Source organism: Urocampus carinirostris, chromosome 2 (genome assembly GCF_059441175.1).
Source record: "Urocampus carinirostris isolate Australia breed hairy pipefish chromosome 2, RoL_Ucar_1.0, whole genome shotgun sequence".
NCBI classification, from domain to species: Eukaryota; Metazoa; Chordata; class Actinopteri; order Syngnathiformes; family Syngnathidae; genus Urocampus; species Urocampus carinirostris.
In genome coordinates this window covers 15,980,919-16,008,875 of record NC_142350.1, presented here as the reverse complement: position 1 = coordinate 16,008,875, position 27,957 = coordinate 15,980,919, and the positions used below count along the sequence as shown (strand labels likewise).

General features: G+C 38.8%; 2 protein-coding genes across 4 annotated transcripts; one reads left to right on the top strand and one right to left on the bottom strand.

Moving 5' to 3' along the window:
• Positions 1-1,370: 1,370 nt before the first annotated feature.
• LOC148371181 (macoilin-1-like) lies at positions 1,371-19,610 on the bottom strand. The gene is made up of 11 exons (XM_088329110.1): positions 19,386-19,610; positions 16,824-16,965; positions 16,613-16,739; positions 15,255-15,378; positions 14,557-14,735; positions 12,580-13,093; positions 11,822-11,980; positions 10,533-10,715; positions 10,347-10,467; positions 10,097-10,271; positions 1,371-4,599 (listed from the first exon to the last, which is right to left on the bottom strand). Exons 1-11 carry the CDS (start codon positions 19,463-19,465, stop codon positions 4,397-4,399), a joined length of 2,007 nt encoding a protein of 668 aa, XP_088185236.1. The 5' UTR covers positions 19,466-19,610; the 3' UTR covers positions 1,371-4,396.
• Positions 19,149-27,800, top strand: srfbp1 (serum response factor binding protein 1). 3 transcript variants are annotated; one of them, XM_088329109.1, is made up of 3 exons: positions 19,149-19,238; positions 23,825-24,298; positions 24,373-27,800. In XM_088329109.1, exons 2-3 carry the CDS (start codon positions 23,825-23,827, stop codon positions 26,152-26,154), a joined length of 2,256 nt encoding a protein of 751 aa, XP_088185235.1. In that variant the 5' UTR covers positions 19,149-19,238; the 3' UTR covers positions 26,155-27,800. The 3 variants fall into 3 exon arrangements, with proteins under 3 accessions (XP_088185235.1, XP_088185232.1, XP_088185234.1); XM_088329106.1 differs by lacking the exon at positions 19,149-19,238 and adding an exon at positions 22,592-22,722; XM_088329108.1 differs by lacking the exon at positions 19,149-19,238 and adding an exon at positions 22,731-22,924.
• The last annotated feature ends 157 nt before the right edge of the window (positions 27,801-27,957 follow it).

Genomic DNA, 27,957 nt, shown 5'->3' with positions numbered 1-27,957 from the left:
TATGTTATGTAAATGTGTGTGAAAATGTATAGGTAAAATATTCATATATTTTTGCATTTTGACATTTATCTATTTTGATATTGAAGTCATTTATTTTGTCGTGTATTTTGTCATTTATCTATTTCTGTATTTATTTTGGCATGCATCTTGTCATTTAGTACTTATTTTGGTCATGTAACAGTAACTATACCAGTAAACTCTAAGCCATTATTGGCAGTAGTATAATGAAATATTGCAATATTTCTTTTGATTTGTATTTTAATTGCATGACAGACAACAAAGAACCATATCAGAATGTTCTAGTTTCTAAGACAGTCCTGTACTAATTATCTGCTCATGAGGTAGTACTGTACATGAAATGAAATGAAATGAAACATGGAAATGTATTTAACAACTTATTTTGTTTCAGGACAGTTTACGATTGCACCACAAAAAAATACTAAAACGAATCAAATGAAGTCAATATCTTTCACATAAATTAGCTGATCTAAACTATTTTCTTATTTGACCAGAAAACCAAAAAATAATAGCATATATGTTTTACACATTAATTATATTTTTCTAGAAGTACTGGATGTAAAAAATGATTAAAAATGAATCTCAAAATCCGAAGAAGAAATGTGTACTTTTTTACATAAAATGAGGCTAACCTAAAGGGACCCGAGATATTTTTCCATCATCTTGCTTCTACGGGTACCCCCCAAAACCAAAAGCCTTGAAGCAGGGGTTTGTTATCTGAAAACTCAAGTCTGCAATGATGACTTTAAGCCAGGAGGTGGCAGCAGAGTAAAGCTTGCTTTGCTTCTGTTTCAGACACACTCTTCTTTTCCATCTTTTTGGGGGTTTGTTCCGCCCCAAACTGGACTGTTAAGAGCATATTAAAAGCAGATTGGCGCAATGGAAAATAAAGCAAAAGGGCTCTGTGAACTTAGTTGGCCATTGTTAACAAGATTCTTAAAAGAGAAAATATTTACTTTTCAACTTTTTGTGGACCCCGCAAACGACACACCCCACTTTAAAGAAAGGCTTTGGAAAAAAACAAGGAGAAAAGTGGTGGCGTATGGTTACTTTGAGTCTCCGAAGTTTGTGTTCTTCGTTGAGCTTTTTAGCACTCGTTTTGGGTTACAAGATATAGCAACATCCAGTGGTCATTTTTTCAAAGTTACATAGCTGTCATTTATATTTGTACCTCTGTCTTTATATTTTGTGCAGTTTATCTAATTTTTAGTTTCATTTCAGTTTTATACTGTGTACAGCGACCTCGAGATTCCTGAAAGGCGCTTTGAAATAAAATGTATTATGATTATTACTATTTCAAAGAAAATAAAACATCTAGTAGTGGGAAAAACAAAAAAAAACTACAGTCAACCTTTCTTTAAATCTCCAAGTTTTAGAAACAAATTATTTTAATAAGTGTTGGACACAAATAGCACAGAATCTGAAAGTCTTGCACAGTCTCCAGCAAACACCTTGAAAAGAAGTGGGTGAAATCTGTGACGCTGATACCGATTCAAATGAAACCTGTGAAAAAAAATAATAATTCCATAAATCAATTTTCCCTTTCTCTGCCCCCCCCCCTTTTTTTTTCTTACAACATGAACTGAATTGACTAAATCAGAGCAATCCACAACAACATAAGAGCACAGACATGAGCAACAATTCACAAAAATCCTCCCAGGTTGAAAAATGAACGCCGTGAGGAATACAAAAATACTGTCTCATAATCCACAAATAAATACAAGTATGAATAACACGATCGAAGTGGCAGCTTCATCACAATTGGCCTTGTAAACTCTACACGTTCTAGTGACACCAAAAAAATGAACGGCACCTTTAAATAAAGTTATGCTAATTACATCAATTGAAGTAAAAATGGTAACACGCACAGCACTTGGCACTTAAAACTAAAATCAACATTCCTTTGTTAGCTCATGTACATTTTTGTAAACAACTATGCCATTTTTTTAGGCATTGGGAGACAATCGGTTTGGGGATTTTTGTCACATCAAAACTGTTGCGGTTCCCTTCTTGACAAAATTTAGGTTACGTTTTTATTGTGGAGGGGATGAAATAAACGAAATAAGTCCCATGTTAAGCTAGTGACACCTTATTTTACTTGCCCGCTAAAAATGTCGGACATTTATAGACGTCTGTTAGAGGAAATGACTGGAAAAAATATTAAAAAAATAATAGAAATACTAACTGTAGTGTTTATCTGCAGAATTAAAAGGGGCAGTGTGTATTATTCAGTGCTTCTTAGTGGTAAAAAAAAAAGTCATAAAAACAAGACGATTGATTTAAAAAGAAAGAAAAATACATGAACTACGATGTAATCGTGCATTTTTTAATATAGTCGTAAGTTGAGAAATTTGCATTAAATGACAAAACACAATTGTGCCTCATCTTACTGCTATGGGAACCCCCAAAAAACAAAAACCTTGCGAAACGAAGGGGAAAAAAAAAAAAAAAAAAGAAGAAAAATGATGCTGTTTGGTCACATTATTACTCGGTAAATTTGCACTACACATTACAGACATGAGTCAAATATTACACAATGTTCCTTTAAAAGGACCTATAAAGGTGATATCGATTTTCACTCTCTTGAAGTACTACTTTTGTAAAATACATCCTCAAATAATGAACACATTTTTAGCGCTTGTTTTTGGTTGCAGTACACAATACAGCGACATCTATAGGTCAAATAATACACACTGTCCCTTTAATGGCATTGTAAAAAAAAATCCACAAAATACAAATCAAGTAACGAGCGCTTACTGAGAATTATTTAAATTCGTTTAGTTGGTGTGGCCAAGGATTTAGTACTTTTCAGTTGTGGCTGTGCCATGGACAATTCTGCATGTCTCAACCACAGTAAATATATCGCCGATACTTTTTTTCCCGGCGTCATCAAATTGTCATCGCGTAAAGTTAACGGTGACCTTGAAGCATGAAGTTTTACATTCATGTATCTCTTAACTTGATGTCTTTTGTGTCTTTAAGGCAGGGGTGTCAAACTCGTTTCAGCTCAGGGAGACACATATGGTAGGAAAAGCACTCTAGCAGAGCCTGACCAGTAGATCAAAGAAGGAGGAAGAAAGAGAAAAAGAACATTTGAGATAAAAGAAACAATGGGAAAAAAGAGAGCACAAAGAGAATGAGGGACACAAAGAGATAGAAAGAGAAGTATAGGGAAAGAAAAAGACAGAAGAAACAAAAAATAGAGAGATAACAAGAGTGAGAAAGAGACAAAGAAAGCAAGGGGAAAAGAACAGTTGAGATGAAAGAAACAATGAGAAAGAAGACAGTGTAATAAAAAAAGAATGGAGAAAAAAACAGAAAGGTAGAGAAATGGAAACAGAGAGGGAAAAAAAAGGAAGAAAAGAAGAAACAAAGAAAGGGAGCGAGAGAGAAAAAGAGAATGGGAGAGAGAGAACCAGCGTGAGAAAGGAGAAAGAAAAAGACAGAGTGGAAAAAAAGTGAGAGAAAGAGAGAAAAAGAACATTTGAGATCAACGAAACAATAAGAACACAGAGAAAGAAAAAGGGCATGAGCGATAGAAAGAGTGAGAGAGAAAGGGAGATAAAAAGAACCAGAAACAGAAAGAAAAAGATTGAAGAAAAAAAGCAGAGGAGAGAAAACAAGAGTGAGAAGGAAAGAAACAAAGAAAGGGAAAAATAAAATGAGAGAGGGATAAAAACACAAAGAACACAGAGAAAGAAAAAGGGCATGAGCGATAGAAAGAGTGAGAGAGAAAGGGAGATAAAAAGAACCAGAAACAGAAAGAAAAAGATTGAAGAAAAAAAGCAGAGGAGAGAAAACAAGAGTGAGAAGGAAAGAAACAAAGAAAGGGAAAAATAAAATGAGAGAGGGATAAAAACACAAAGAAAGAGAGAAAACAACGGACATAGAGATAATGAGTAAAAAGAGAGATAAAAAGACAGAGAGAAGGAGAAGGAGAGAGAAAGAGGAAAAAGAAATAGAGACAGAAATAGAAAGAGATATAGAAAAAAGACAGAAGAGAAAGAAAGACAGAAATACAGCTACGGTTGTTTTGGGAGTGATACCCGTCTTTGTTGACATCAAGTGGACATATCTAAAACCGCATGTCATTCATTAAATCTGTTCGCGGGCCTGGTCCGCCCAACGGGACTGATGTTTCACACCCCTGCCTTAAGGGAAATGACGAGTATGAAAGGAAAACTCTGAACTAAAGGCGCCGCCCCGCCATTTACTCCTCCCAACCCCTCTTCAAAACGCTCCCTTCGAATGTCGATATGTATGCAGGAGTCCCGGAGTGCAAAATCTGTCAGAAGCTTGTCAACTCTGAAGGACCCGAACAGGAACCGAGTTGAAAACAAAAGTCGGAGGGGTAAGAAGAAAAACAAAGTGGGTGGAGTCATTTCTTCAAGGGCTGGTAGACTGAGGCATTGGGGTCCAGGGAGGAGGGACTATTGTCCATGAACTTGGAGGAGTAGTGAGGGGTCACCGGGCTCAGGTTGCTGCTGTCGGACGAGTAGGAGAGACTCGGCATCACTGCCATTACCTCGGCTATCTTCTGCTTGAGTTCTGCTATTTCTTGATCCCTCTGGTGGATCTGACCTGCAAACGCAGAAAGAGACACATTTCCAACAAGGCCCGGTACTGGTCACTGATCTCAAACCTACATGAGGGCAAGGAAACTCAAAAACCTTAACATAAGAAAATAAAGAAACCTTGAGAATAAGTTCTAGAATATAAGTATGTCTTAAGCCTAGAATTAAACAGTTCCACTGAGGTTGCGGATCGAATCTCAGGGGGCAGAGCAATGCGTAGCCCCGGGGCCCGAATGGTGAACGCTCTCGAACCTGGATATTTCTTCTTGGCTCTTGGGATCGCTCAAATCCAAGTGAAACAGGGTAGTATTGATCCATACCGATCTGATACTGATATATTTTGCTTGGAAATGTCACGATCATTAAATAATTGACACCCCCACCCCTACAATGAGCACAGCAAAAACATTTTAGTAACTACAAATGATTATTTTCAACTTTATTAAAGGTGGGGTTCATCATTTGAGGTGTACCTAAAAAAGTGAAAAGTGACATATTTTTTCTATTAAGTATGTGATAACAATCTCTAACCGACTTCAAAGAGTTCTTATGCTTTTATTTTACTTTTGGCAGAAAGGAGGAATGTGCATGCCAAGAATGCAAATCATTTTAATCGTCGACTTGTCACCGACTATTGAAACGATTAGTCGAATCATCGGTTTGTTCATTTTTTCTTAAATTTAGCATGAGGTTGATTTGACGATGAGGCGAAAAAATTGGCACAAAAACAATATATCTTTTAGTGAGCATTCAGCGATTTTGTAAAACAAAAAAAAAATACCGTTTTTTCCAGACTATAAAGCACCTAAAAACCCTAATTAGTCCAGAAATTTGAAAGTGCGCCTTATAATCCAGTGCACTTTGTAATCCGGTACCGTATTTTAGCAATGATCTCATTGATAATCATCGCTGATCTACACTAAATCACAAAATATTGTATGGAATGGGAATCAAACATGAGTAGTGGCAGTGAGTGTGCCGACATTTTACCACTGGACTGCCAGTGGTGCAGATGACATACGAAAAGGCATTAGAGCTTATCTCTTAATCACGCTTTTTTTTCTGCCAGAAAGACTGATTTGCATAGAGTACTCTGATAGATTAAACATTTGTCCAGTTAGAGAATGGATAAAACGAGTCTTTCAACAAAATACCATTCAATCTCTTTTATGAACGTATACATGTTAAACCGGTACGCTGTCGGTGCACTGGTAAAGAAGTAAAGAGACTATTTAACCCAGGGCTGAGCAATCCAAAATGTCAAAAGAGACATAGTGGACTACAAAAAACAGGTTTGGAGCCACAAATATGTAAAATCGTTATAAAAGTGTTGTAACTGTAGCAACACATACTGTATCTATCCATATTCATAAGAATGTGAGAACATCGTGTAATGTTTGTCCTTCTGCAAAAACAATATAATTTTCAAATATCAAACATAATTGCAAAAACGCCATTAGGGGATGTCAAAGATGTCCAGAGATGCTTATTGGCGACCCCCGGTGTAGCGGAACCAAAACTGATTACTACAGAGCACCACAAAGAATACAAACAATGAGAGACTGAATTGCACTACAGACGCTGCCCTACTTAGGAACTAGATAGGTTCCGGACGATCAATCGTAAGTTGAATTTGTTCATAAGTTGCTTCAGTGCAATATTTTGTATGTTTAATGTCTATATACAAAAGTCAATTCCATTGAAGTTGGGAAAAAGTTTAAAATGTCAGTAAAATTAGAATAGAATGACTTGCAAACCTTTTCTAACCCATATTTAAATGAATACACCACAAAGACAAGATTATCCATGTTCAAACTCATAAACTTTATTTCCATAAGCAAATAATGATAAACTTAGAATTTTATAATTGCAACAAGTGCCAAAGTAGTTGGGAAAGGGGCTTCTTCACCATTGTGTTACATCACCTTTCCTTTTAATAACACTCAATAAACGTTTAGGAAGTGAGGAGACTAGTTGTTGAATCGTTGATAGTGGAATCCTTTCCCATTCTTGCTTTATGTACAGCTTCAGCTGTTCAACAGTCCGGGGTCTCCTTTGTCTTATTCTGCGCTTTATAATGCGCCACACATTTTCAATGGGAGACAGGTCAGGACTGCAGGCAGGCCAGTCAAGCACCCGCACCCTCTTACTACGAAGCCACGCTGTCGTGAGACGTGCAGTGTGTGGCTTGGCATTATCCTGCTGGAAGAAGCAAGGGCGCCCATGGTAAAGATTCTGTTTGGATGGCAACATACTTTGTTCCAAAACCTGAATGTACTTTTCTGCATTAATGGTGCCTTCACAGATGTGCAGGTTACCCATTCCTTGGCCACTCATGCACCCCCATACCATCACAGATGCTGGCTTTTGCACTTTGCGTGCATAACAGTCTGGGTGGTTCTGTTCTTCTTTGGACCGGAGGACACGACGTCCACAATTTCCAAACACAATTTGGAAAACTGACTCATCAGACCACAGAACACTTTTCCACTTTGTATCAGTCCATTTTAGATGGGCTCGGGCCCAGAGAACCCTGCGGCGTTTCTGGATGTTGTTGATGAATGGCTTACGCTTTGCAACATAAAGTTTTAACCCACACTTACGGATATAGCGTCGAACTGTATTGACTGACAGTGGTTTTCCAAAGTGTTCCTGAGCCCATGTGGTGATGTCCTTTACACATTGATGTCGGTTCTTAATGCAGTACCGCTTGAGGGCTCGGAGGTCACGGGCATTCAATAATGGTTTACGGCCATGCCGTTTACGCACAGTGATTTCTCCAGATTCCCTGAACCTTTTCACAATATTATGGACGGTAGATGATGATATCCCTAAATTCCTTGCAATTGTACTTTGAGGAATGTTGTTTTTAAACTGTTCAACAATTTGCTCACGCAGTTGTTCACAAAGAGGTGAACCTCGCCCCATCCTTGCATGTGAATGACTTAGCTTGTTCGGGTCTCCCTTTTTTATACCCAGTAACAACTCTCACCTGTTGCTAATTCATCTGTTCACCTGCAAATAGTTGGTTGATTTCCATTCATCCACTTTCTGAGTAGTTATTGACACCTGTCCCAACTATTTTGGCACGTGTTGCTGTCATCAAATTACAGAGTTGATGATTTTCTCCCAAAACAATAAAGTTTATGAGTGAAGACAATAAATATGTTGTCTTTGCTGTGCATTCATTTAAATATGGGTTGAAAAGAATTTGCAATTTACTTGGATCAATTTTTATTTGCAATTAACACACTTTCCCAACTTCATTGGAATTGAGTTTTGTAAGTATGTTTGAGGCTTGTATAAGTAACCACTATTGTTTTGTACTGAAAAATAGACATAATAAAATAAACAAAATGACATGCTCTATAAAGATAAATAAAATGAAGTTCAACTTACTTTTGGAAGATGGCCTTCAAGAGTTAGGCTACTTACTCCTTACTGGTAAAAATGTGGCCCAAAAAAAAAGCGTTCTAACCATTTTCTCAACCGCATCAAGCTTCCTTATTCCACTTTCATTTTAAAACAGACAGCTCGCCTCCTCTTTACAGTTTACACCAACCGTATTGAATGGATGGACGAAATATCAAACAGCAAAAACGTCAACGTTCTTAGCGCAGTAAAGATACAGTACACGTAATAATTTATGTTTACACGCGAACTAGTAAGTAGAAGCCGGATTTCTTCTTCAGGGTGGATAATGGGTGACCTCTCACAGCGCCACCACAGCACTACAGTAATCCAACTTACAGCAATGTCTGGATATTTTTTCGACATCCTGAAAAAAAAGTTCGCATCTACCGTTTCACATAAGTCGAATGGTCGTAAGTAGGGGAGCGTCTGTATTTCTCTGCTTATTTTCTTCTAACAAGGTTTTTGGGGGTACCCGCGGCAGCAAGATGGCGGACAATCGTGTCAGCTCCTTCTCAGCGAACCTCATGCCATCGAGAGGGGATACTAGTTTCTCGACCAATGAGATTTTTTTTTTCAAACAGATTTTTATATGACAGTTTATAAATTATTGCTTGATTTTCAAATCAATACAACATATATTATAAGATATATATGAATGTATCTTGTTTAATTCTACAATACGGCGCAAAAAAAAAGAAACAATATCCTTACGAGTCGTTTATCGAGGAGTGCCATGTCTAATCTCGTTGCAAACAATGTTCACTATGGTGTTCATAATGAAAATCAAAACAATTCTAATTTATTGGTTATCTGTTTTGGTGGGGAAAACATACCTGTCAACCTGTACGTTTTAGCCGTACAAAGTAAGTTTATTATGCATTTTAAGAAGAAAATCTGTACAGAAAAACGCAAATTTGTCAATTATGGGTACCATCCGGTATGAACGGCAAATGAATCAAGTTAAACGAGTTCGCCGCTATCTTGGTATCGTTTTTTTTCGTTGCAAACAAAGCGAGCGGTTTGATGCTACTGTGCGCATGCGTCTGCCGCCTCGGATTTCATGTGGTAGTTATGTAGTGAAAGGAAGTCCGTCTCTTTTTAGAGAACCGGCGTTTTCGGCTCAACTCATTAAAGAGAGCCGGCTCTCAAACGGCTCACTTGCTTTGATGCATTATACCACAAATTATTATGTTGTATAAAGAAGTTAAGAAAAAAAGGAAGTATAAAAGGAGAAAATGAAAAAAAGACAGGTTTGTGGTTATCCCTTTAATCAGTATTTTACCAACAATAATTTAATGCAGAAAATGAATTAATAATTTGAATTTAAAAAATGCATTATTCTACATAATTATATTTGCATGTATTTTTTCCTTCTACGGTGAATGTCCATGCTACTTCATTTTTGAACCTTTTTTATAATAAACCTCATTCATGTCGAGCAACTCAGTATCTCACAATCAAAATGTTAATGAACAATATATATGATATAACGAAACACATGTACAATATAACATGTTAAACTACATAAATAAAAACGTTTGAAAAAAAAAATATGGTGTAAGATTATTTTGTATTTTGAAAGGGAAAATACGACAGTTTGTAAGGGCATGGAGCCCTGGAGCTTGACAGGTATGGGAAAAACAAATCATGTCCCTAAATAAAGCATCTGACATTCTAAGATAAAATCAATTACTTTTGAGCATTCGATTCTCAAGGTTTTTTAATAATACTCAATGCAGAGTTTTATTTAGTTTGCGATCAAGGGTTATGCCAATAAACACAAGACTTGGGGCAGGTAGCTCAGAAGGTAGAGTGCTCGTTTTGGGATCAAGGGATCCCAGTTCGAATCCCAGCTCGTCGTGTTACATGTCGAAGTGTCCTTGGGTAAGACACTGAACCCCTAATACCCCCAATAAGCAGGTTAGCGCCTTACATGGCTGCAAGGCCGCTATTGGGAAATGTGGAGCACGTTGTAAAGCGCTTTGGGAAGTCATTGACATGAAAAACGCTATAAAAATGCAGATCATTTCATTTCACTTGTATGTTAAGTACAGGACAGGCATTTAAAGAGGTAAGATGAAGAAAATGACCTTGCGCTATCTCCAGCTGCCTTTTAGCGTCGCCCAGTGCAGAGAACAGATCTAGCTTGATCCTGGTCTCGGCGCTCAGGCTGTTTTCCAGGTGTTGAGTCTTCTCTTGCATGGCGGACAAAGCCGACATCAGCACCTCGGTGTCCTTCTCATTCTCTTTGTACTTGCGCAACTCCTGCGGATGAAATGCATGCAGTATAACCGAGGTACTAAGATTAAATAGCGACGACTTTGTGCTCCTGGAGCTTACCTGGCACTTGCCCTCCAGATCTCTAATCTGCTCATCTTTCACTTTCATGTCCGTGCCGAGCTTCTTGCAGTCCGTCTCCAACTCTCTGATACGACCGCGGAGTGAATCGTTCGACTCCACTCTGCAAGGGAAAACAAGAATCGACTTCGATTGCTCTTTGATAATTGGAACTTTCTCGTTTCGTACCTGCTGGCCGCGGCCAGGGCCACTGCTCGGGCGGCCGTGGCCTCCTCCATCTTTTTTCTCTTCCTCTCGTCAGCCAGCTGTTTCTCGGCGAGAACTCGGGCTTCCTGCTCCGCTTTCAGCCTCTTTTCCAGCTGGGACATGGTCTGCTTGTCCTTCTGCTTGGCCTGGACCGAACTGTGGAGCCTGTTGTCAACACAGTGTTAAATCTTACATTGAGGCGGAACAGACATTTTGGCATGCAACTTCCAAAACCAACGACGAGTTAGGACCGATATCAACCAAGCTCTGGAGATAAAAAAATAATAGTAATTAATAATTGATCAGCTTTCCAAACACAATTTGCTGGCAGGTTATTTTTGTTTATAAATTTCCCATGTTTTACCTTTTTTTAATTATTTGACCATTAGTTGCCGCTTGTTTCAAGCTGAGAGCTAAGTTTTGTTCCTAATAAACGCAAAGGGAACCCAGTTGGACATGCATTTAAAACATAACAGAAATGTTATCACTAGGTTATTAACCCATTTTCTATTGGAAGTAGAGTTACATAGGCTCAATCAACTACTAAAAAAATGTTTACGAGAAAATTCCAATGACCCAGCACTGGTGAGCTCTTTTCAAAACTGTTGCGTGGGCACGTTGGAGAACCCTGATATTGGGCAACCAAAATGGAGTGCTAAGAAGCACAAATAAGAATACAAACTCCAGGTACCCCAAATGAACAAACCGCAGCATTTAACTCTATGTTTTTTTGGGCGTAACTCTCTCTAGAGGAGTGGCTCTCAAATAGTGAGGTGAGCATGGGGGCAACAGAGCCAACAACATTATAAAGGACTCTTTTCAGCCTGGCCACCACCTCTTTGACTTGTTGTAGTTGCACAATTCTTCATTGCACTATTGTTATGATGCATTTACAACATAGGCTGGACTCCACTACCTTGTAAATATTTATTTTGATTTATCCTGACATTCTTTTCTCTCATTTATCCCTTTCAGTTCAGTTCTGAGGCCATAGGTTCAAATCCGACTACCATCCTATCCGAGCGGTTTTTGCATGTTCTGCGCTTGCCTGTGTGGGTTTTTCTACGGGTACTCCGATTAATTTGTGACTCCAAATTGTCCCTCAGAATGAGTGAGTGTATGAATGGCTGTCTGTTATATCAATTCTAATTCTAATTTTTGTGTTAAACACAATGTGGCCCAACCTAACCGAGACCGTAGACCTTTTTGATGATTGACAATAGTATCACAAAACAAGAGTTCACAAGCAGCTTGGCTTTCAATTCACCCACTTGTTCTGGAGTAGCTCGTTGTCCTGCTGGAGCTGGCCTAGTTCAGAGCGGAGGTTGCGATCTTGGCTGGTCAGAGAGGACAGCTGACCCCGCAAATCCGACTCCACCTGTCTGTTTGCCTGCAGGTCTGCTTTCAGGCGTTTCACGTCCTGCTCCATCCTTTTTGTTAAAAATTCAGAGAAACACAAGACTTGTTTGTTAAGTGCAGGAGAGGTCATTTTTCCTGTCATCCGGGATTACTTATTTTTTTTGACATTTTCAACCGTCAATAACAAGCAATGACTTCCAACTTTTTGACGTATGCGGCCAACGATAACAAAGCATGGCCTAATTCAAGCACTTTTTAAAGGCCTTAAAAGCCCATTTACAATTACTCCAGTACAATTGAAAGAAAGAATCAGATGTGAATCATGTATTTTACACAAATATATCTGAGATTTTACTTTATCTTGCATGTGCATTTATCAAGATAATATTCTGATATTTTGAGTGAATTGTGACTAATTGTTCATTTGTTTTTGAGTAAAATCCGTCCCCAAATAGGTGTCGGTCGGGTCAGGCTGGATTCTTTAGGCTTGATCTTAGCTCTGAATCAGACTGCTGAAAGACATGGCTACAATTTCAAGCGTTTACAAGTGTGTCACGCAATTATTCAAGCATATTTCAAACCTTAAAATCAAAACATTATGATTGAAGCGTTTTCAAGGATATCAAGCACACAAACCTACCCTGTGAATGAGTTTGAATTGATCTCTTACCGTACTAAAGCATCCATCTTCCCCAGCTGGTTGTTAGGGATGCAGTTGTCCAGCGGATCTTTGGGACTTTTGCCACCCCCTTTCTGCTTTTTGTCGTTTTTATTGGCGGTTGAGCCTGTCGGAACGCTGCCGTTGCTGAAACTGTGATTTCGCGGTGACACGTTGCAGACGCCGCTTCCCGCGGCGTTTTTGTAGTTTTTTCCGCTTGCCGCCACTTCGAGCGTATTAGAATCACTGTGCGCGTGCTCACCCGCCGCATCGTTGTTGCTCAGTTTCTTTGCCCTGATGTAGTTTTCGATATATTCCGTCTCCTGTAGTTTGGAGTCCAGTGTGTGTATAATGTTATTATTTATTCCGATTGTGTTTTGTTTTTTGCCTTCGCGCTCTTTCCCAGTGCTGTCCTTCCCTTTTTCCCTGTACTCCAATTCTGGCAATGGGACTGACGTGGATTTTTTACTGGGGGGACCTCCATTCTGAGACCCGATGGAAGGTTCTGTTTCCGAAATCACTTTAGCTGAAAGACAAGAAAAGTAATAATAATAAGAAAAATAAGGAAGAATAACAGTATTCCGTTATCAGAAAAAGAAATGTGAAATGTTACATTCGACATGTTTAATACATTTAACTCATTCGCTGCCATTATAGCTGTGTTTTTCGACCAGTGTGCTTGGGACCTTGTCCATAGTGCTGCAGAAAATTTCCCAATTTGATCTTTGCAAACAAAAAGCACACCTTTGTTCGATCTATTTCGCTTTCTTCTAGTGATCAGCTGAGTAACTGTAACATTAGTCCATATCAGTGGGTGGCAGCAATTTATTTTACAAACTAATTATACGCTCATAAGTTATAACAGAAATTTATATTTAAGAACCTATTTTGTTTGATGACCGTGTTTAAGATTGATTTGCAAAGTTAAAACAAATCAGATAAAGTTAAAATTTTGAAAATTAGTTAAATGACTTTAACTATTATCTTATTTTATATAAAAAAAAGTTAAGATGTAGTACAATATTTTTTTTTCTACTGGCAGATATTTTTTATTTTATTTTGAATTTTATTTTTGGAAGACAAATTAAATACCCTCAAAACACCCATGAAAAACAGGTTAAAATATAGTAAATTTTAAAATTACAATAAAATGATTCCCCAAAATTAATAACCTGTACAACTGGGATCACAAATCATGAGAAAAACGTAACATTAGCCAGAAATCAGGATTTAAAGTAATCTGATCAAAAAGAATATTACATTGCTATTAACTGCTTTCTACAATAGTTAAAAAAAACATGTTGGTGTAAAGATTAGGGGGCGGCAGTAGCTCAGGTGGTAGAGCGTTCGTCTTTGGATCAAGGGATCCCAGTTCGAATCCCGTCTCGCCCGTGTTACATGTCGAAGTGTCCTTGGGTAAGACACTGAACCCCTAATACCCCCAATAAGCAGGTTAGCGCCTTACATGGCTGCAGGGCCGCTATTGGGAAATGTGGAGCACATTGTAAAGCGCTTTGGGAAGTCATTGACTTGAAAAGCGCTATATAAATGCAGATCATTTCATTTCATTTTCATAAAGATATCCTTTATTTTTGCTCAGGGGGGTCTTTATACTGGTTTTATCTCATTGTACATTGCATGTTTTTATACAGTACTTCTAGTTGCACTTTGGTATCTGAGAAGTGCTAAATATATTAACTTGGATATGGATATACTGTCAGTTTAGGCAACGTGATCATTTAACCTTGAAATAAAACTGGTGCCAGGAATTTTTGCAAATATTTTCAACAGATGGTGTGCTCCCCAGTTTTTTAAACAAAATCGTGCCGTGGTTCGCAAAAGGTTGGGAAACACTGCATCAACGGCTAAAAACGGCAAATATTTTACACAACAAGTACCGTAGACCATTACATACGTCAAACCTGTTTTTCCTCATTTAGCCGACAGTGAATGAGTTGATTTTGAAAATTCCTATGGATTTCAGCTCACCCTCTTCTGCCTCCCGCTCTTGTCGCTGCAGCATTTGTTGCTCAGGGGGTAGAGCCTGTTGCAGCAGCTCCATGTAGAACTCGTTTTCCTTTTGTACCTCCTTCTGTTTCCTTAGGCGCATCTTGTAGCTCACATAGCTCTTAAAGCCGAATCCCAGCGTCACCACCGGGTAGCCGATACTGCCGAAAAGACACATGTTAACACAAAGTGTTCTCTTTTTTTATTCAAGTCCAGTAAAGTCAAGTCATGTTTATTTGTACAGCCCTTAATCACAAAGATTCTCAAAGGGCTGCACAGACCACAGATTATTGCAAACCCCAGACTATTATTACACCATCCCCTGATCTAAAACCTACATGAGGGCAAGGAAAAACTCAAAACATGAAGGAAAGTAAGGTAATACATTTATCTTTAAAATGATCCACCTTTTTTTAGTTCGAGTAGTTATGAAAATGATTAAGAATTATAAGCAAAATTTGCTTTCGCTTGTATTGTAAAAAAGAAAAAAAATCACCACAGAAAAATGCCACAATGCAGGTAATAACACAAAATCTATTAACTGAGGTATTTTTGCTATACGTTTAAGTCATTTGGCCATTTTTTGAAAGACTCTATCAGTGCCACCTGAGCACATTATAAGGTGGCGCTTCATAACAAGCACTCTTACCATTGACCTTTTCCAGAATTGAAAGACTTACCAGTGAGCGGCAAAAGGTCGACACAAGTCAACATGAAAGTTCTTCAGGTCTTTGAAGCGAATGGCCGCTTCGATATACACAAACAGGATCCACAATGACACCGTAGGCAGACACACTCCTCTTTCTGGGAACACATGTGCATAGAATTGGTATTATTTTAGGAGGCATTTAAAAAAGAAATTCTGAAACCGAATTTGTTTTTTCAATTCGGTACGGAACATGCAGTGTTCCTTCCATAAGTATTATAATGCAAATATGTCAAAAGGCAATTCACGCGCCGTGGGACTCGAAAAAGCTAAATTCACATTTCCGATTTTTGGGAGTGAAATCTGATGTTTATCTGAGATCGTTCACATTTTAAACTCAATGTGACAAGTATGTGAAATCCTGTGTGAATACAAATGACCTGCATGCACAGACATCACACATTATTTCCTCAGTGATTGCTGAAGTACTCATGGATGTTAATGGCAGAGCGTATCTAGCAATTATAAAGTTTTTGTGCTACCGGAGGCAGCACATGTACAACTGCATCATTTTAAAAAGAAGATTAAGAATAAAGAGAACCAGGATTTTGACAATGGCGTTTGGTAGGCCAGTGGAAGCCACGTCTGTCCACAGAAACATGTGAGTAGGGAGTCGCAGGTCGCATGAATGCGTTCCGACCATTCACACAGCATTCCAAAAGATAAGATATGTATCGGATTTAGGACCACATTGCCGCTTTATGTTGTTGGATTCCGAGTAACCTGGCCGCTTTTGGTGAGTCTTTTGCATTAGCGCCGGTTTTGCCGTGTTCCTTGGTTAGCTTATTTTGTCCCGCTTCACAATTGTCGCCATAGCCTCTGACGCTTTTCGTTGTTGGTTTCAGGTTAGCCCGGCTTCTCTATGACGGTTTTTTCCTTGCATTTTTCTGCAGAGGCTGCCCCCGCTTTTTGTTGATCGTCCCACTTAGCTCTGTGTCGACGGCTTTCCGTGTTTGTTTTTTACAGTTAGTTCCTTTTTGTCTTCTCGCCCTTTGTTGTACCATTACAGCATCCACCTGTGTCAACTCCTAGGCATTCTCCACAAAAACTTCCAAGACTTCATTTAAAACACTCGTAACCTCTTTGACTTTATCAACACGTAAACCAATACGGTGAGCGCCTTCCTCTGTGATCTTCACATGACAAGCTGTCTTCAAAGTGCACTTCCTTGTAAAATACTTGCAATATACAGATGAAATACATTAGATTTTATACAAAATAATGTACCTTTCTTCACATTTTGAAAGTTTGAAGATTTGAGAATACCTTTAACCACCAAGTGGGCCATTATACAACTTGCATCATTTGTCCTTCAAAGCCTGTAATGCTTACCTGTGTGCCACACATACTGGACCCATACATAGGTGCTGGCAGCAAAAAACAACCACTGCACTGGGATGAAGAGGAGGCAGATGATGTCTGATGTGAGTGCCACAAAGACAAAGAAGAATGAGAATGCCTGAAAAAAAAAAAAAAAAAACAGGAAAAAGATGTCAAGAAAAAGCGTGACTCAGCATCACCGTGACCAAATCTACACTCATACCAGTCCCTGATATCGGTAAGAATCGTAGACACTGCGGAGGAAAAGCCAGAAGGGCCACAGGTACTCAAACCTGAACTCCAGCACAAAGTCAGCCAGCAGAACTAAGACCCAGACGACCAGGAACTTCAGATACAGAAACGTACTGCAGGGAGAAGAAGAATTGTACTAGTAATATAATTAATGCAATGTGAAAATTCAGCAATTTAAAAAAACGAACATCCCAAAATGTTTACATTTACCATTGAATATAGTTTCAATTTTATATTCCCATGTTGACAAGTGAGGCACATACTCACCTGCCTCTCCTCAATGCATTTTACTGTATTATAAATCTCCCTAGGACTAAACCCATCACCTATAATTGCATGGCGGCGATTGGCCAAATGGATAATATATAATAATGTTGAACATTTGTAAACACAATGGGATTCTAATGCAAATAAGTGAAATCCTTAAAAGTGTAAAACTGCTTCAAAAGATAAAAAAGGCATGTAATTCAGGCTACTGCATGGACAACTTATTTAGTGTTCCTCATTAAAGAATGCTTGGATCTTTGAGCCAGCATCCCAAAAATCGTGTTTTTTTATTTTATTCTGTCATTTGAGTCAGTTTAAAATACTATCTTGAGGGAAAAAACAGGATGTTCTGTGGGATGAGTCACTGGGCTAATGTTAGCAAACACGGAACCAGATTTAAATATGTTTTTTCTAGTGTGCCTATATATGCCTTTATCACCAAAGCTGTTCGGGGCAGAAAACATCAAGAAGAACGTAAAAAACGATATGGCATGTAATGCGGCAACTGAATACATTTATGTTTTGTGTAAAAAAAACTAAAACGTGTTTCATGTTCGCCATAGAGCGATCCTCGGATCTTTGAGCCTGCATACCAACAACATGCACATTTTAGTTTATTCCATACCTGTCAATCCACACATTCTGTCCGTATTTTGTTCATTTTTTTAACCTTTCAAATTGTGTACGCCATTGTCTCGGTCACTGGTAGCAGACGACATGGTACACATGGCCACAGTACATTAGCATATGTTGTCCTCCAACGCTTAAAAAGTATCCAATAACAGTACTAGATAGATAATTATACCACCAGGATATAAAATTATCTCAACAACCCACTTTTGGAAATGTAAATTTGAAAATGTCTTTTCCAAAGTCGTAGCAACCTTGATTTGTTTTATTAATCCAGTTGTGAATTAGCTTCTTATGCAAGAGTTTTGTCGTTTGAAAGATAAATATTTCCATCTTTCTCCATTTTTAAATGTAAAAAAAGCGAAATTGCAATAATTTGTTTAATTCCCCATTCCCCCCACCCTCAAAGAAAAAAAGATTTACATTGGGTATCACTTGCTATTCGAGGCAGCAATTTGAAATGTAATTTCGTTGTTTTGTAATTTTCCTTTGTAGGGTAAAGTTGTGTTCTCCTCTTTTAGTTTTGAATATGCCTTCGCTGCAAGTAAAAAATAAAATAAAAACACTTAACAGGGGTGGGCACTTCAAAACTTTGGCTCCAGCCAACCTGTAATATTAGTATATTGTTAAGCTGTTTTTGTTGTTGATTTTTGTAAATATTTTGCTGTTCCCTTATGTTAATTAGTGGTTTGTGTTGTTTTATCTTTTGTGAGGTGCGCAAATAAACATCATTCATACAGCCAAATTGAAAAAGACAAAAATTGAAATATGTCTTTCTGAGATGACACCAACATTTGCAAGGAATACAAAACCAGTGCAATTTTAAAGTGCTATTAATTTATTACTATATTAGGAAAAAAATGGTGTATAGCTAACAAATAACCTATACTTTATGTTGATGATGTCTGTACATTGTTTGTTGATGCCCTTGCAACAACCAGTTGAGTTTTTCCCTTGCCTTCATGTGGGTTTTGGATACGGGGATGAGATTTCTTGCTATACAAATAAGCCTGACTTTACTTGTAAAAATGTCATTTTTGATGAGGGTGGGGACTTTATCTACTAGTGTTACCTTATTGTATATTGAATGTGTATATACATCATAATGAGTTTCATTTTGTTGTCTGAAAAGTAATGCACGTATACATTTGGATTCATCCCGGGGAAAGAAATCCATATGCTGAAAGAATTGTTCGTGTTGTTTATATTCTACATAGCCAGTGTGAGTCCATAGGTGCCGCGTTGTGTTGGTAGGGTTAATTGTCGCTTAATAAGGGGAATTGCAATTATTTATAAGGGGGATTGGCTAAAGTTGAGAAGAAGTTTATTGTGGCAGATTGAGTTCCTTTGAATAAAAAATTTAAGGGAAATAACGCAATGTTCTTTGGGATGAGTCACACTAGCCACTGGGCGAGTGCTAGCAAACGCGGAGCCAGATTTGAATGCTCTACTATTAGCTGCTAGCCAGGAACAAAACAACACGTTTGAGGTGAGAAATCTAACCAAAACGTTTATCGCCGTCTGTGGAATGCTCGTAATGTATAATATCGTGAATAAGACAAATGAAGGACGACATTGAAAGCCGCGCCATTGTTCTCCGATTGCATCCCTCCAAGCCGTTTTTTCTCCCCTGTACCTGCTATATATACCCTCGGTGATTCGGTTCCGTTTCAAGGGCCGCCTGAGTTTGCTGCAGTCCGCATTGCGCCGCTTCATCCTCCCCCAGAAGATTTTCCCGATGTGTCGGTTCGGTGACACGAGCACAAGACTGTCATTCGCTCACGGTGATGTTCACAAGTCATTCAGGAGTCGCCATTGTTATTAAAAATACACGCCTAACAAAGAAATAAATAATAACAGTCCTCGCAAAGCCCCTCCCCCTTTCACGACACGCCGCCTTCGCTGTCGCGACGTCTGACGTGATTACGACATCGAAGGACAAAATCCGGCTCTTTCTTAAAGAACTGGTTCGTTCGGCTCGGCTCAGTGATTAGATTCGGCTCTTTTGGTTAATACGCGTCTCTCCAGATTTTGGAGAGTTTTGTTTTGTATGTACCACATTCATTTGTCATTCGTTTTAGAATTTAATATTTTTCTATTCAATAGTTGCTTTATTTTTTTCCAAATTGAAGTGAATTTGATTAAAACTTTCAAAATATTTAAATTTAGAAAAAACACCCACAGAGATGACGTCAATATGATTGACAAGAGCACCTTCGTAAGAGAGAGGGAGAGAGAGAGAGAGCGAGAGAGTGAGAGAGAGAGAGAGAGAGAGAGAGGGAGTATGTGTGTGTGTGTGTGAGAGTGTGTGTGAGAGAGTCAGAGAAAGAGAGCTGGAAAGAGATAAAGAGAGAAAAACAGAGATAGGGAGCTATAGAGAGAAACAGAGAGAGATGGAAAGGGAGATAAAGGGGGAGAGAGAGAGAGAGAGAGATAGAGATAGAGAGATAGGGAGTTTGTGTGTGTGAGTGTGTGTGAGAGAGAGTCGGAGAAAGAGAGCAGGAAAGAGAGAAAGAGAGAAAACAGAGAAAGGGACCTATAGAGAGAAATAAAGAAGGACAGAAAGGGGATAAAGGGAGAGAGAGGGAGAGAGAGCGAGAGAGAAAGAGAGAGAGAGAGAGAGAGAGAGAGAGAATGAGGAAAGATAAGATATATATATATATATATATATATATATATATATATATATATATATGCATCTGGAAAGTATTCACAGCGCTTCACTTTCCCCACATTTTGTTATATTACAGCCTCATTCCAAATTGTATTAATTTAATCTCTTGTCTCAAAATTCTACACAAAATACTCCATTATGACAATGTGAAAAAGTTTTTTTTTTACTTTTTTTGAATTTATTAAAAATAGAAAACTAAAAAATCACATTTACATAAGTATTCACAGCCTTTGCCATGAAGCTTAAAATTGAGCTCAGGTGCATCTTTTTTCAGATGATCATCCTTGAGATCTATCTACAGCTTAATTGGAGTCCACCTGCAGTAATTTCAGTTGATTGGACATGATTTGGAAAGGCACACACCTGTCTATATAAGGTCCCACAGTTGAGTGTGCATGTCAGAGCACAAACACCAAGCATGAAGTCAAAAGAACTGTCTGTAGACCTGCGAGACAGGATTGTCTTGAGGCACAAATCTGGGGAACGATACAGAAAAATGTCTGCTGCTTTGAAGGTCCCAATGAGCACAGTGGCCTCCATTATTCGTAAATGGAAGACATTTGGAACCACCAGGACTCTTTCTAGAGCTGGCCGGCCTTCTAAACTGAGCGATCGGGGAAGAAGGGCCTTAGTCAGGGAGGTGACCAAGAACCCGATGGTCACTCTGTCAGAGCTCCAGCATTCCTCTGTGGAGAGAGGAGAGCCTTCCGGAAGGACAACCATCTCTGCAGCAATCCACCAATAAGGCCTGTATGGTAGAGTGGCCAGACGAAAGCCACTCCTTAGTAAAAGGAACATGGAAGCCCGTCTGGAATTTGCCAAAAAGCACCTGAATGCCTATCAGACCATGAGAAACAAAATTCTCTGGTCAGCAATATATAGAGATATCTTGGATGAAAACCTGCTCCAGAGCGCTCTTGACCTGAGGCTGGGGCGAAGGTTCATTTTTCAGCAGGACAACGACCCAAAGCACACAGCCAAGATCTCAAAAGATTGTCTTCAGAACCACTCCGTGAATGTCCTGAAGTGACCCAGCCAGAGTCCAGACTTGAATCCGATCGAACATCTCTGGAGAGATCTGAAAATGGCTGTGCACAAACGTCTCCCATCCAACCTGATTGAGCTTGAGACTTATTGCAAAGAAGAATGGGCAAACTGCCTAAAGATAGGTGTACTAAACTTGTGGGATCATATTCAAAAAGACTTGAGGCTGCGTTTGCTGCCAAAGGTGGATCAACAAAGTATTAAGCAAAGGCTGTGAATACTTATGTAAATGTGATTTATTAGTTTTCTATTTTTAATAAATTCAAAAAAAGTAAAAAAAAAAAACTTTTTCACAATGTCATAATGGAGTATTTTGTGTAGAATTTTGACATAAGAAATTAAATTAATACAATTTAGAATGGGGCTGTAACATAACAAAATGTGGAAAAAGTGAAGCGCTGTAAATACTTTCTGGATGCACTGTATATATATATATATATATATATATATATATATATATATATATATATATATATATATATATATATATATATATATATATATATATATATATATATATATATATATATATATATATATATATATATATATATAAAGAGAGAGAGAGAGAGAGAGAGAGAAAGAGAGAGAGAAGGGAGGAATAAAGATATAGAGAAGAGAGAAAGAAAGTGAAAGAGAGAACGAAAGTAACAAATATGGGGAAAGGAGAAAGAGATAAAAATAGATATAGAAAGAGAGCTAGAAAAGAGAAAGAGGAAGGAAAAAAATCGGAAAAAAATGGGGGAGGGGAAGAGAAATAAATACATAGAAAATAGTGAAAGAAAGAGAAAGAGAGAACAGACAGACAGACGAAGAGAGAGAGAGAAAAGGGGCGCAGCAAGAGGGAGAGTGATGGAGAAAGATAAGAGATAGAAAGAGTGAGAAATAGAGAAGAGGGATTGACAGAGAAAGAGAAAACAAGAGAGAAAGAGAGAGAAATAGAGCAATAGAAAAATAGATATATAAAGAGAGAGAGAATGCAAAACAGAGAAGTGAGACATAGAGAGAGGAAAAAGAGGGTACGAGACAGAGTGATCGATAAGGAGAGAGATAGGTGATTGACATAAAGATAGAGGCAGAGACAGATAAAAGAGAGACAAACGTTTTGAATGGGGTCGGTTCATTGTGGAAGAGGAGCTTCATAGAGCTGGCTTCAATAGTCGTTTCGTTCGCGAACGACACATTGGTATCACATACAACATGGCCACTGTCCGTGCTACGCTTTATGTTCACGTCGTGTTAACTGTTAATTAAGGTGAGCCTTGCGATAGTTCTTCCCTATTTCTCTGTATTGTGTCAATTGTTGTAGTTTTCTACCTCTAACGTTACTTTGACACAATTTTCAAGCCATACTTTTCCGTTCGGCACGGCGAAACGTGCCCGCGCGAGCATCGCCACGTTAGACAGCTTGTCCATTTCACCCGATAGTAAACCTACCACACAATTCGTAGAGGAATGTAAGTGGCTTAATGTCAATGTTTGTTTAAAACTTTAAATATTTTACAAAAATTGTATCAGTGTTTCTTAAGGGGACTTTGTTTTTTAGCGCCTCCTAGTGGTAATCTGTTTTAAATCAGTAAAATAAATTATATTCATTAGAATAACGAGTAAAGCTAAGGGTATCCTAAACAAATTAAAACCCATGTACAAGCTTGGGCGGGAAAAACGATGACATTTGGTCACAGTTTGGTGACTGAGTATATTTTGTCTTTTAAAAAGTATTGTTCTCCTTAAAAATGTAAATGAAATCTTTTTTTAAAGCCTATTATTCAAGTCCAACAATCCTTTCAGTCAAATTATTTACCTGCCCTTTCTTTATCTTCCGCATTTCATATCTCTTGCATTCTATCATTACATACTTTAGTGATTGTCTCCGTAATTTGTATTCTTCCTTGACCTTTTTAGTACTCGTTTTCGTTTGCACTATGCAATAACAAGATGTCCCTGATCTTGTCAAATGTTATGTAGGGCTCAGGGACCTTAAGACTTTTCATAAAGAAAAAGGTGACTGCATTCTACCAGTTGTGTAATTCAAAGTTGATCATTTGTACGAAAATAACATTTGTTGAACCAAATTATTATTCCTTCCCATTTTTAATTTTTGGGGGGAATTTAATGTAATGTAATTATTTTAAACTGCTAAAACACACACAAATGATCATAAGTGACATTTTTAGTTTCATACCTAATATATTTTAAACTGAACCCTTGGTGTGTGTTTATCAGAATTGTATTACTTTTGAGTAATTTAACCTTTTTTAAGACACAACATACTACAGTTTACATTAGATTATGCTATTAGATAGACAACCAATGTTAATTCTACTTATATCATTCTTGTGTTGATGTTCTTCTAGATGACTACTTTGAAGGACAGCATGGATAAAATGGCATCAAATATTGAGGGCAAGAAAATAAAAGATATTGGAGAAGAATCAAATAATGGAAGTGATGTAGAAACTAATAAAGCGGAGGAAAATGTGAGCATAGAAGCAGAAGAAGATCAGAGTGAAGAAGATTCAAAGGAAGAAATTTATGAGGACTGCAGTAATGAAGAGGAAGAGACCGATGAGTTCAGTTCCAAAATGCAAAAAAAGCCCCACCAACTTCCTGTTCAAAAGAATTCTGGAGGTCTGAACTTGAACAATGAATTGGTGCATATGAGAAAAGAGGTACGAAGGGTGAGAGCGCTCCTCAGCAGAAAGATTATCCGTCAAATTGCTGTTCTGAAAAAGAAAAAGGGGAATGAAGCAGCCATGGAGAAGAACCAGAGGCGTGTCGCCAGATTAGTGGAGGAGATGCACGTGATGGGCGCGCTCCCAATCGACCTTGTAAGTTTTTTGCCGCAAAACCGTGAGAAAACCCACACACTTTTTCACCCGACTTCATTCTGATCCGCCCGTAGGTCACCAAGACGGCTCTGCAGAAGGATCTCAACTTTGACGAGGTTTGCAAGAACCCAAAGTCCACCATGTCCGACAGAGCTTTGGCTCGCATCGCCTCCCATCCCGAGTTCAGGAAAAGAATCAAGGACATCCGGACCGCCGTGAAGTCTTTCAGTGAGGAAAGAAGGAAGAGAGGGAAGCTGACAAAAGTGGAACAGAAAAACGACAACACAGATGTAGTTAAGTACCCTGGAGGTTGGAAAGCAAAACAAGCAGAAAAATGGAATAAAGTATTGAAACAAAAGAGACTCGGAAAAGGAGAGAAAAAGATTAAAGAGACTAAAGATACTATTACTTCTTTGTCTGGACCTGACAAGGACCAGGTTGCTGAAAAGAAACTACAAACTGAGACTGAAAAAGCCAGACCAGGATCAATCAAAAAGAGTGAGCCCCTAAAGACGGAAAGGGACAAACAGAAAGTTAAAACTCAGGAATCAGAAGCCAAAGGAAAAGTTGTGGCTCTAGAACCCCAACCTAAAATCCAAGTTAAGGCTCCAGAACATCACTCAAAAGTCCAAGTTGGGGTTCCAGAACATAAACCAGGAGTCCAAGTTAGGACTCTAGAACATCAATCAGGAGTCCAAATTAAGGCTCTAGAGCCTAAACCAGAAATCCAAGTTAAGGCTCCCAAACATCAACCCGAAGTCAAAGTTAGAGCTCCCAAACATCAACCCGAAGTCCAAGTTAAGGCTCCGGAACATCAACCCAAAGTCCAACTTAAGGCTCCCGAACATCAACCCGAAGTCCAACTTAAGGCTCCCGCACATCAACCCGAAGTCCAACTTAAGGCTCCCGAACATCAACCCGAAGTCCCACTTAAGGCTCCCGAACATCAACCCGAAGTCCCACTTAAGGCTCCCGAACATCAACCCGAAGTCCCACTTAAGGCTCCCGAACATCAACCCGAAGTCCAAGTTGAGGCTCCCGAACATCAACCCGAAGTCCAAGTTGAGGCTCCCGAACATCAACCCGAAGTCCAAGTTGAGGCTCCCGAACATCAACCCGAAGTCCAAGTTGAGGCTCCCGAACATCAACCCAAAGTCATAGTTAGGGCTCCCAAACATCAACCCGAAGTCCAAGTTAAGACTTGGCAAAATAAACCAAAGCCAGCACAGAAGCCTACAAAAGACGAAGATAGTGATTCAGAACTCTCTGAAGGCGAGGACAAGCCGTACTTTGACGACAGCACAGAGGAACGATTCCGAGAGCAGTCTTCGCAGGAGGACAGCGACGACGACTTTTTTGTGGGTAAGGTGAATAAATTCAAGAAAAAGACTACTCGAACAACTGAAGCATCTGAAAAAGACACCGAGGGAGGAGTGAATCCCAGTGACAAGAACCAGCAAGAACTCGGTGAACTCGAATCGCGATTAAAGACGAGAGCAAATAAACTTGAGACCGTATTCTGCTCGTTGTCAAAACCCGAGCGGGTTGGGCGGGGTGCGAGCAGGCGTGGCCCGAGTGAGCGTGGTCGAGGGAAAGCCATCGGCAGGGGTCGGGCAGGGTTTGAAAACGTCAGAAAGTTTCAAAAGGGCAAAACGGCGAACAAGTTCAATAAACCAGACGCCCAGCGATCCGATCGGACGCCGACAACAGCCAGAGGGCGTGGCCGAGGAGGTCCCGCCCATCGGCCGCCGCAACAAGCCCTTCATCCGTCGTGGGAGGCCAGTAAAAAAAGAAAAGAGCAACAGGGGCATATTCTGGCTTACCAAGGCAAGAAAATCAAGTTTGGCGATGATTGATTTATATTTGGGACGTTTATTTCAATAAAGAGAACCCTTTTTACGGTTGTGATTATTTTTCAATAGGATTAGTGTACGAGGAAGGACATTGTAAGGATTTGAGGATGAATGTTTTCATTGTAGAAAGCCAAAAAATTGTCTAAATGGGATAGTTGGTGCCGTATTTTTTGGACTATGCACACCTTAAACCAAACTTAACTATAAATATGAAAGTTCACCTGGTGCTCCTTATACCTGGCAAAATGCTGTGGTTGTGCATACTGTATTTATACATGTGCGTAGCAACAGACTTTACATGATACATCGTTGACCATAATCACAGAGCATTGTATGTAATAAATATCCAGTGAGCATCGACACCTAAACCCATCAAAGCACCAGTGATTCACAAGACATGAAAAGGAATTACATCTCATTATCACAATAGTTTTACTCAGTGGTAGAAAGAAATTATAGAAAAAAGAGATCACATTTTGTCCTGAAAGTATGATAAACACAAAGTGTGATTCCTATTCAGATACACTAAAGAGTTGTTTCCTTCGCTGTGCTTTTTTTTGTGTTTATATATATTTCAGGATGATTTTCTTTTTTCTTCGTGCTTCTAACATTTGTTTTGGTCAGCAATATAAAAAAAGAATGACCTTTCTTCTGTTATCTGTATCACTAGTGGTCTTCTCGTGGTTAGGTTTTGGCCTTGTCATCGTCGCCACCCGGTTTAGATAAGCATCCTTTAGGGAAAACTATTATTTTATTTCATTTCTTTATCATGGATGCACAGGCCCAAGTAGAGATTGGAATGGTCGATAGAAGTGTTTAATCTTATATAATGCTTCAACTCCTCATTCCATTTTTCCTTTTCGGGTGATTTTTTTTTTGTTTAACATTGTGATGATTGTTGAAACTTACATGAAATAATGTGAAAAAACAAGCCACTGTGCGAAATCCAATCATTCATAGGTTAAAAAGTATTAGTACAAATTTTGAAATTGTATATATGGTAAATGCAGACTGTATTTTATAATAATTGCACCCTATTTATATTTTTGGGCTATAATACATATTTGCCTGTTATCTAGCAAAATGTTTTTTATTTCTACTAGTCATCCCAAGAGCTAAGAAGAGATCTGCAGGTTCGAGAGCGTTCTCTATTAGGGCCCTGGTGCTGTGGATAGCTATTCCCCCTGAGATTCGTTCTGAAACCTCAGTGGAACTGCATATGAATAACCTATATTTTATGTTGGCAATATTTGTGTATTATTTATTATTGCAACATCCATTGGAGCCTGGTCATCCTGGAAGGGGGATTAGCTCATGTGCGGTTCCTTCTCAAGGTTTATTCATTTTCCTCATATTGAGGTTTTTACGTTTTTCCTTGCCCTCATGTAGATTTTAGATCAGCGGATGGTGTCATAATAGTCTGTAATAATAGTTTGCAATAGTCTTTGATCTGTTCGGCCTTTTGAGACTGATCATGGGCCATACAAATAAACATGACTTCATTTTGGCAGCCTTGAGGTTTCGTAGTGTAAATCTCGAACTCTGTGGAAAGAATACATTTTTAATATTTAATGGAGAGAAAAAATGCGCTTGTATTTGTTAAAATGCAGTACTTATTCCAAACTGAAAATAAATGTGAAACATGTTAATCATTTTCTCATGAAAATTAATTCCAAATACAGTTACATCTCATCTCATTAGCTGCACCGCTTATCATCAGTAGGGTCGCGGGGGTGCTGGAGCCCATCCCAGCAAGCAGTGGGCAGGGGACATCCTGAACTGGTTGCCAGCCAATCGCAGGGCACA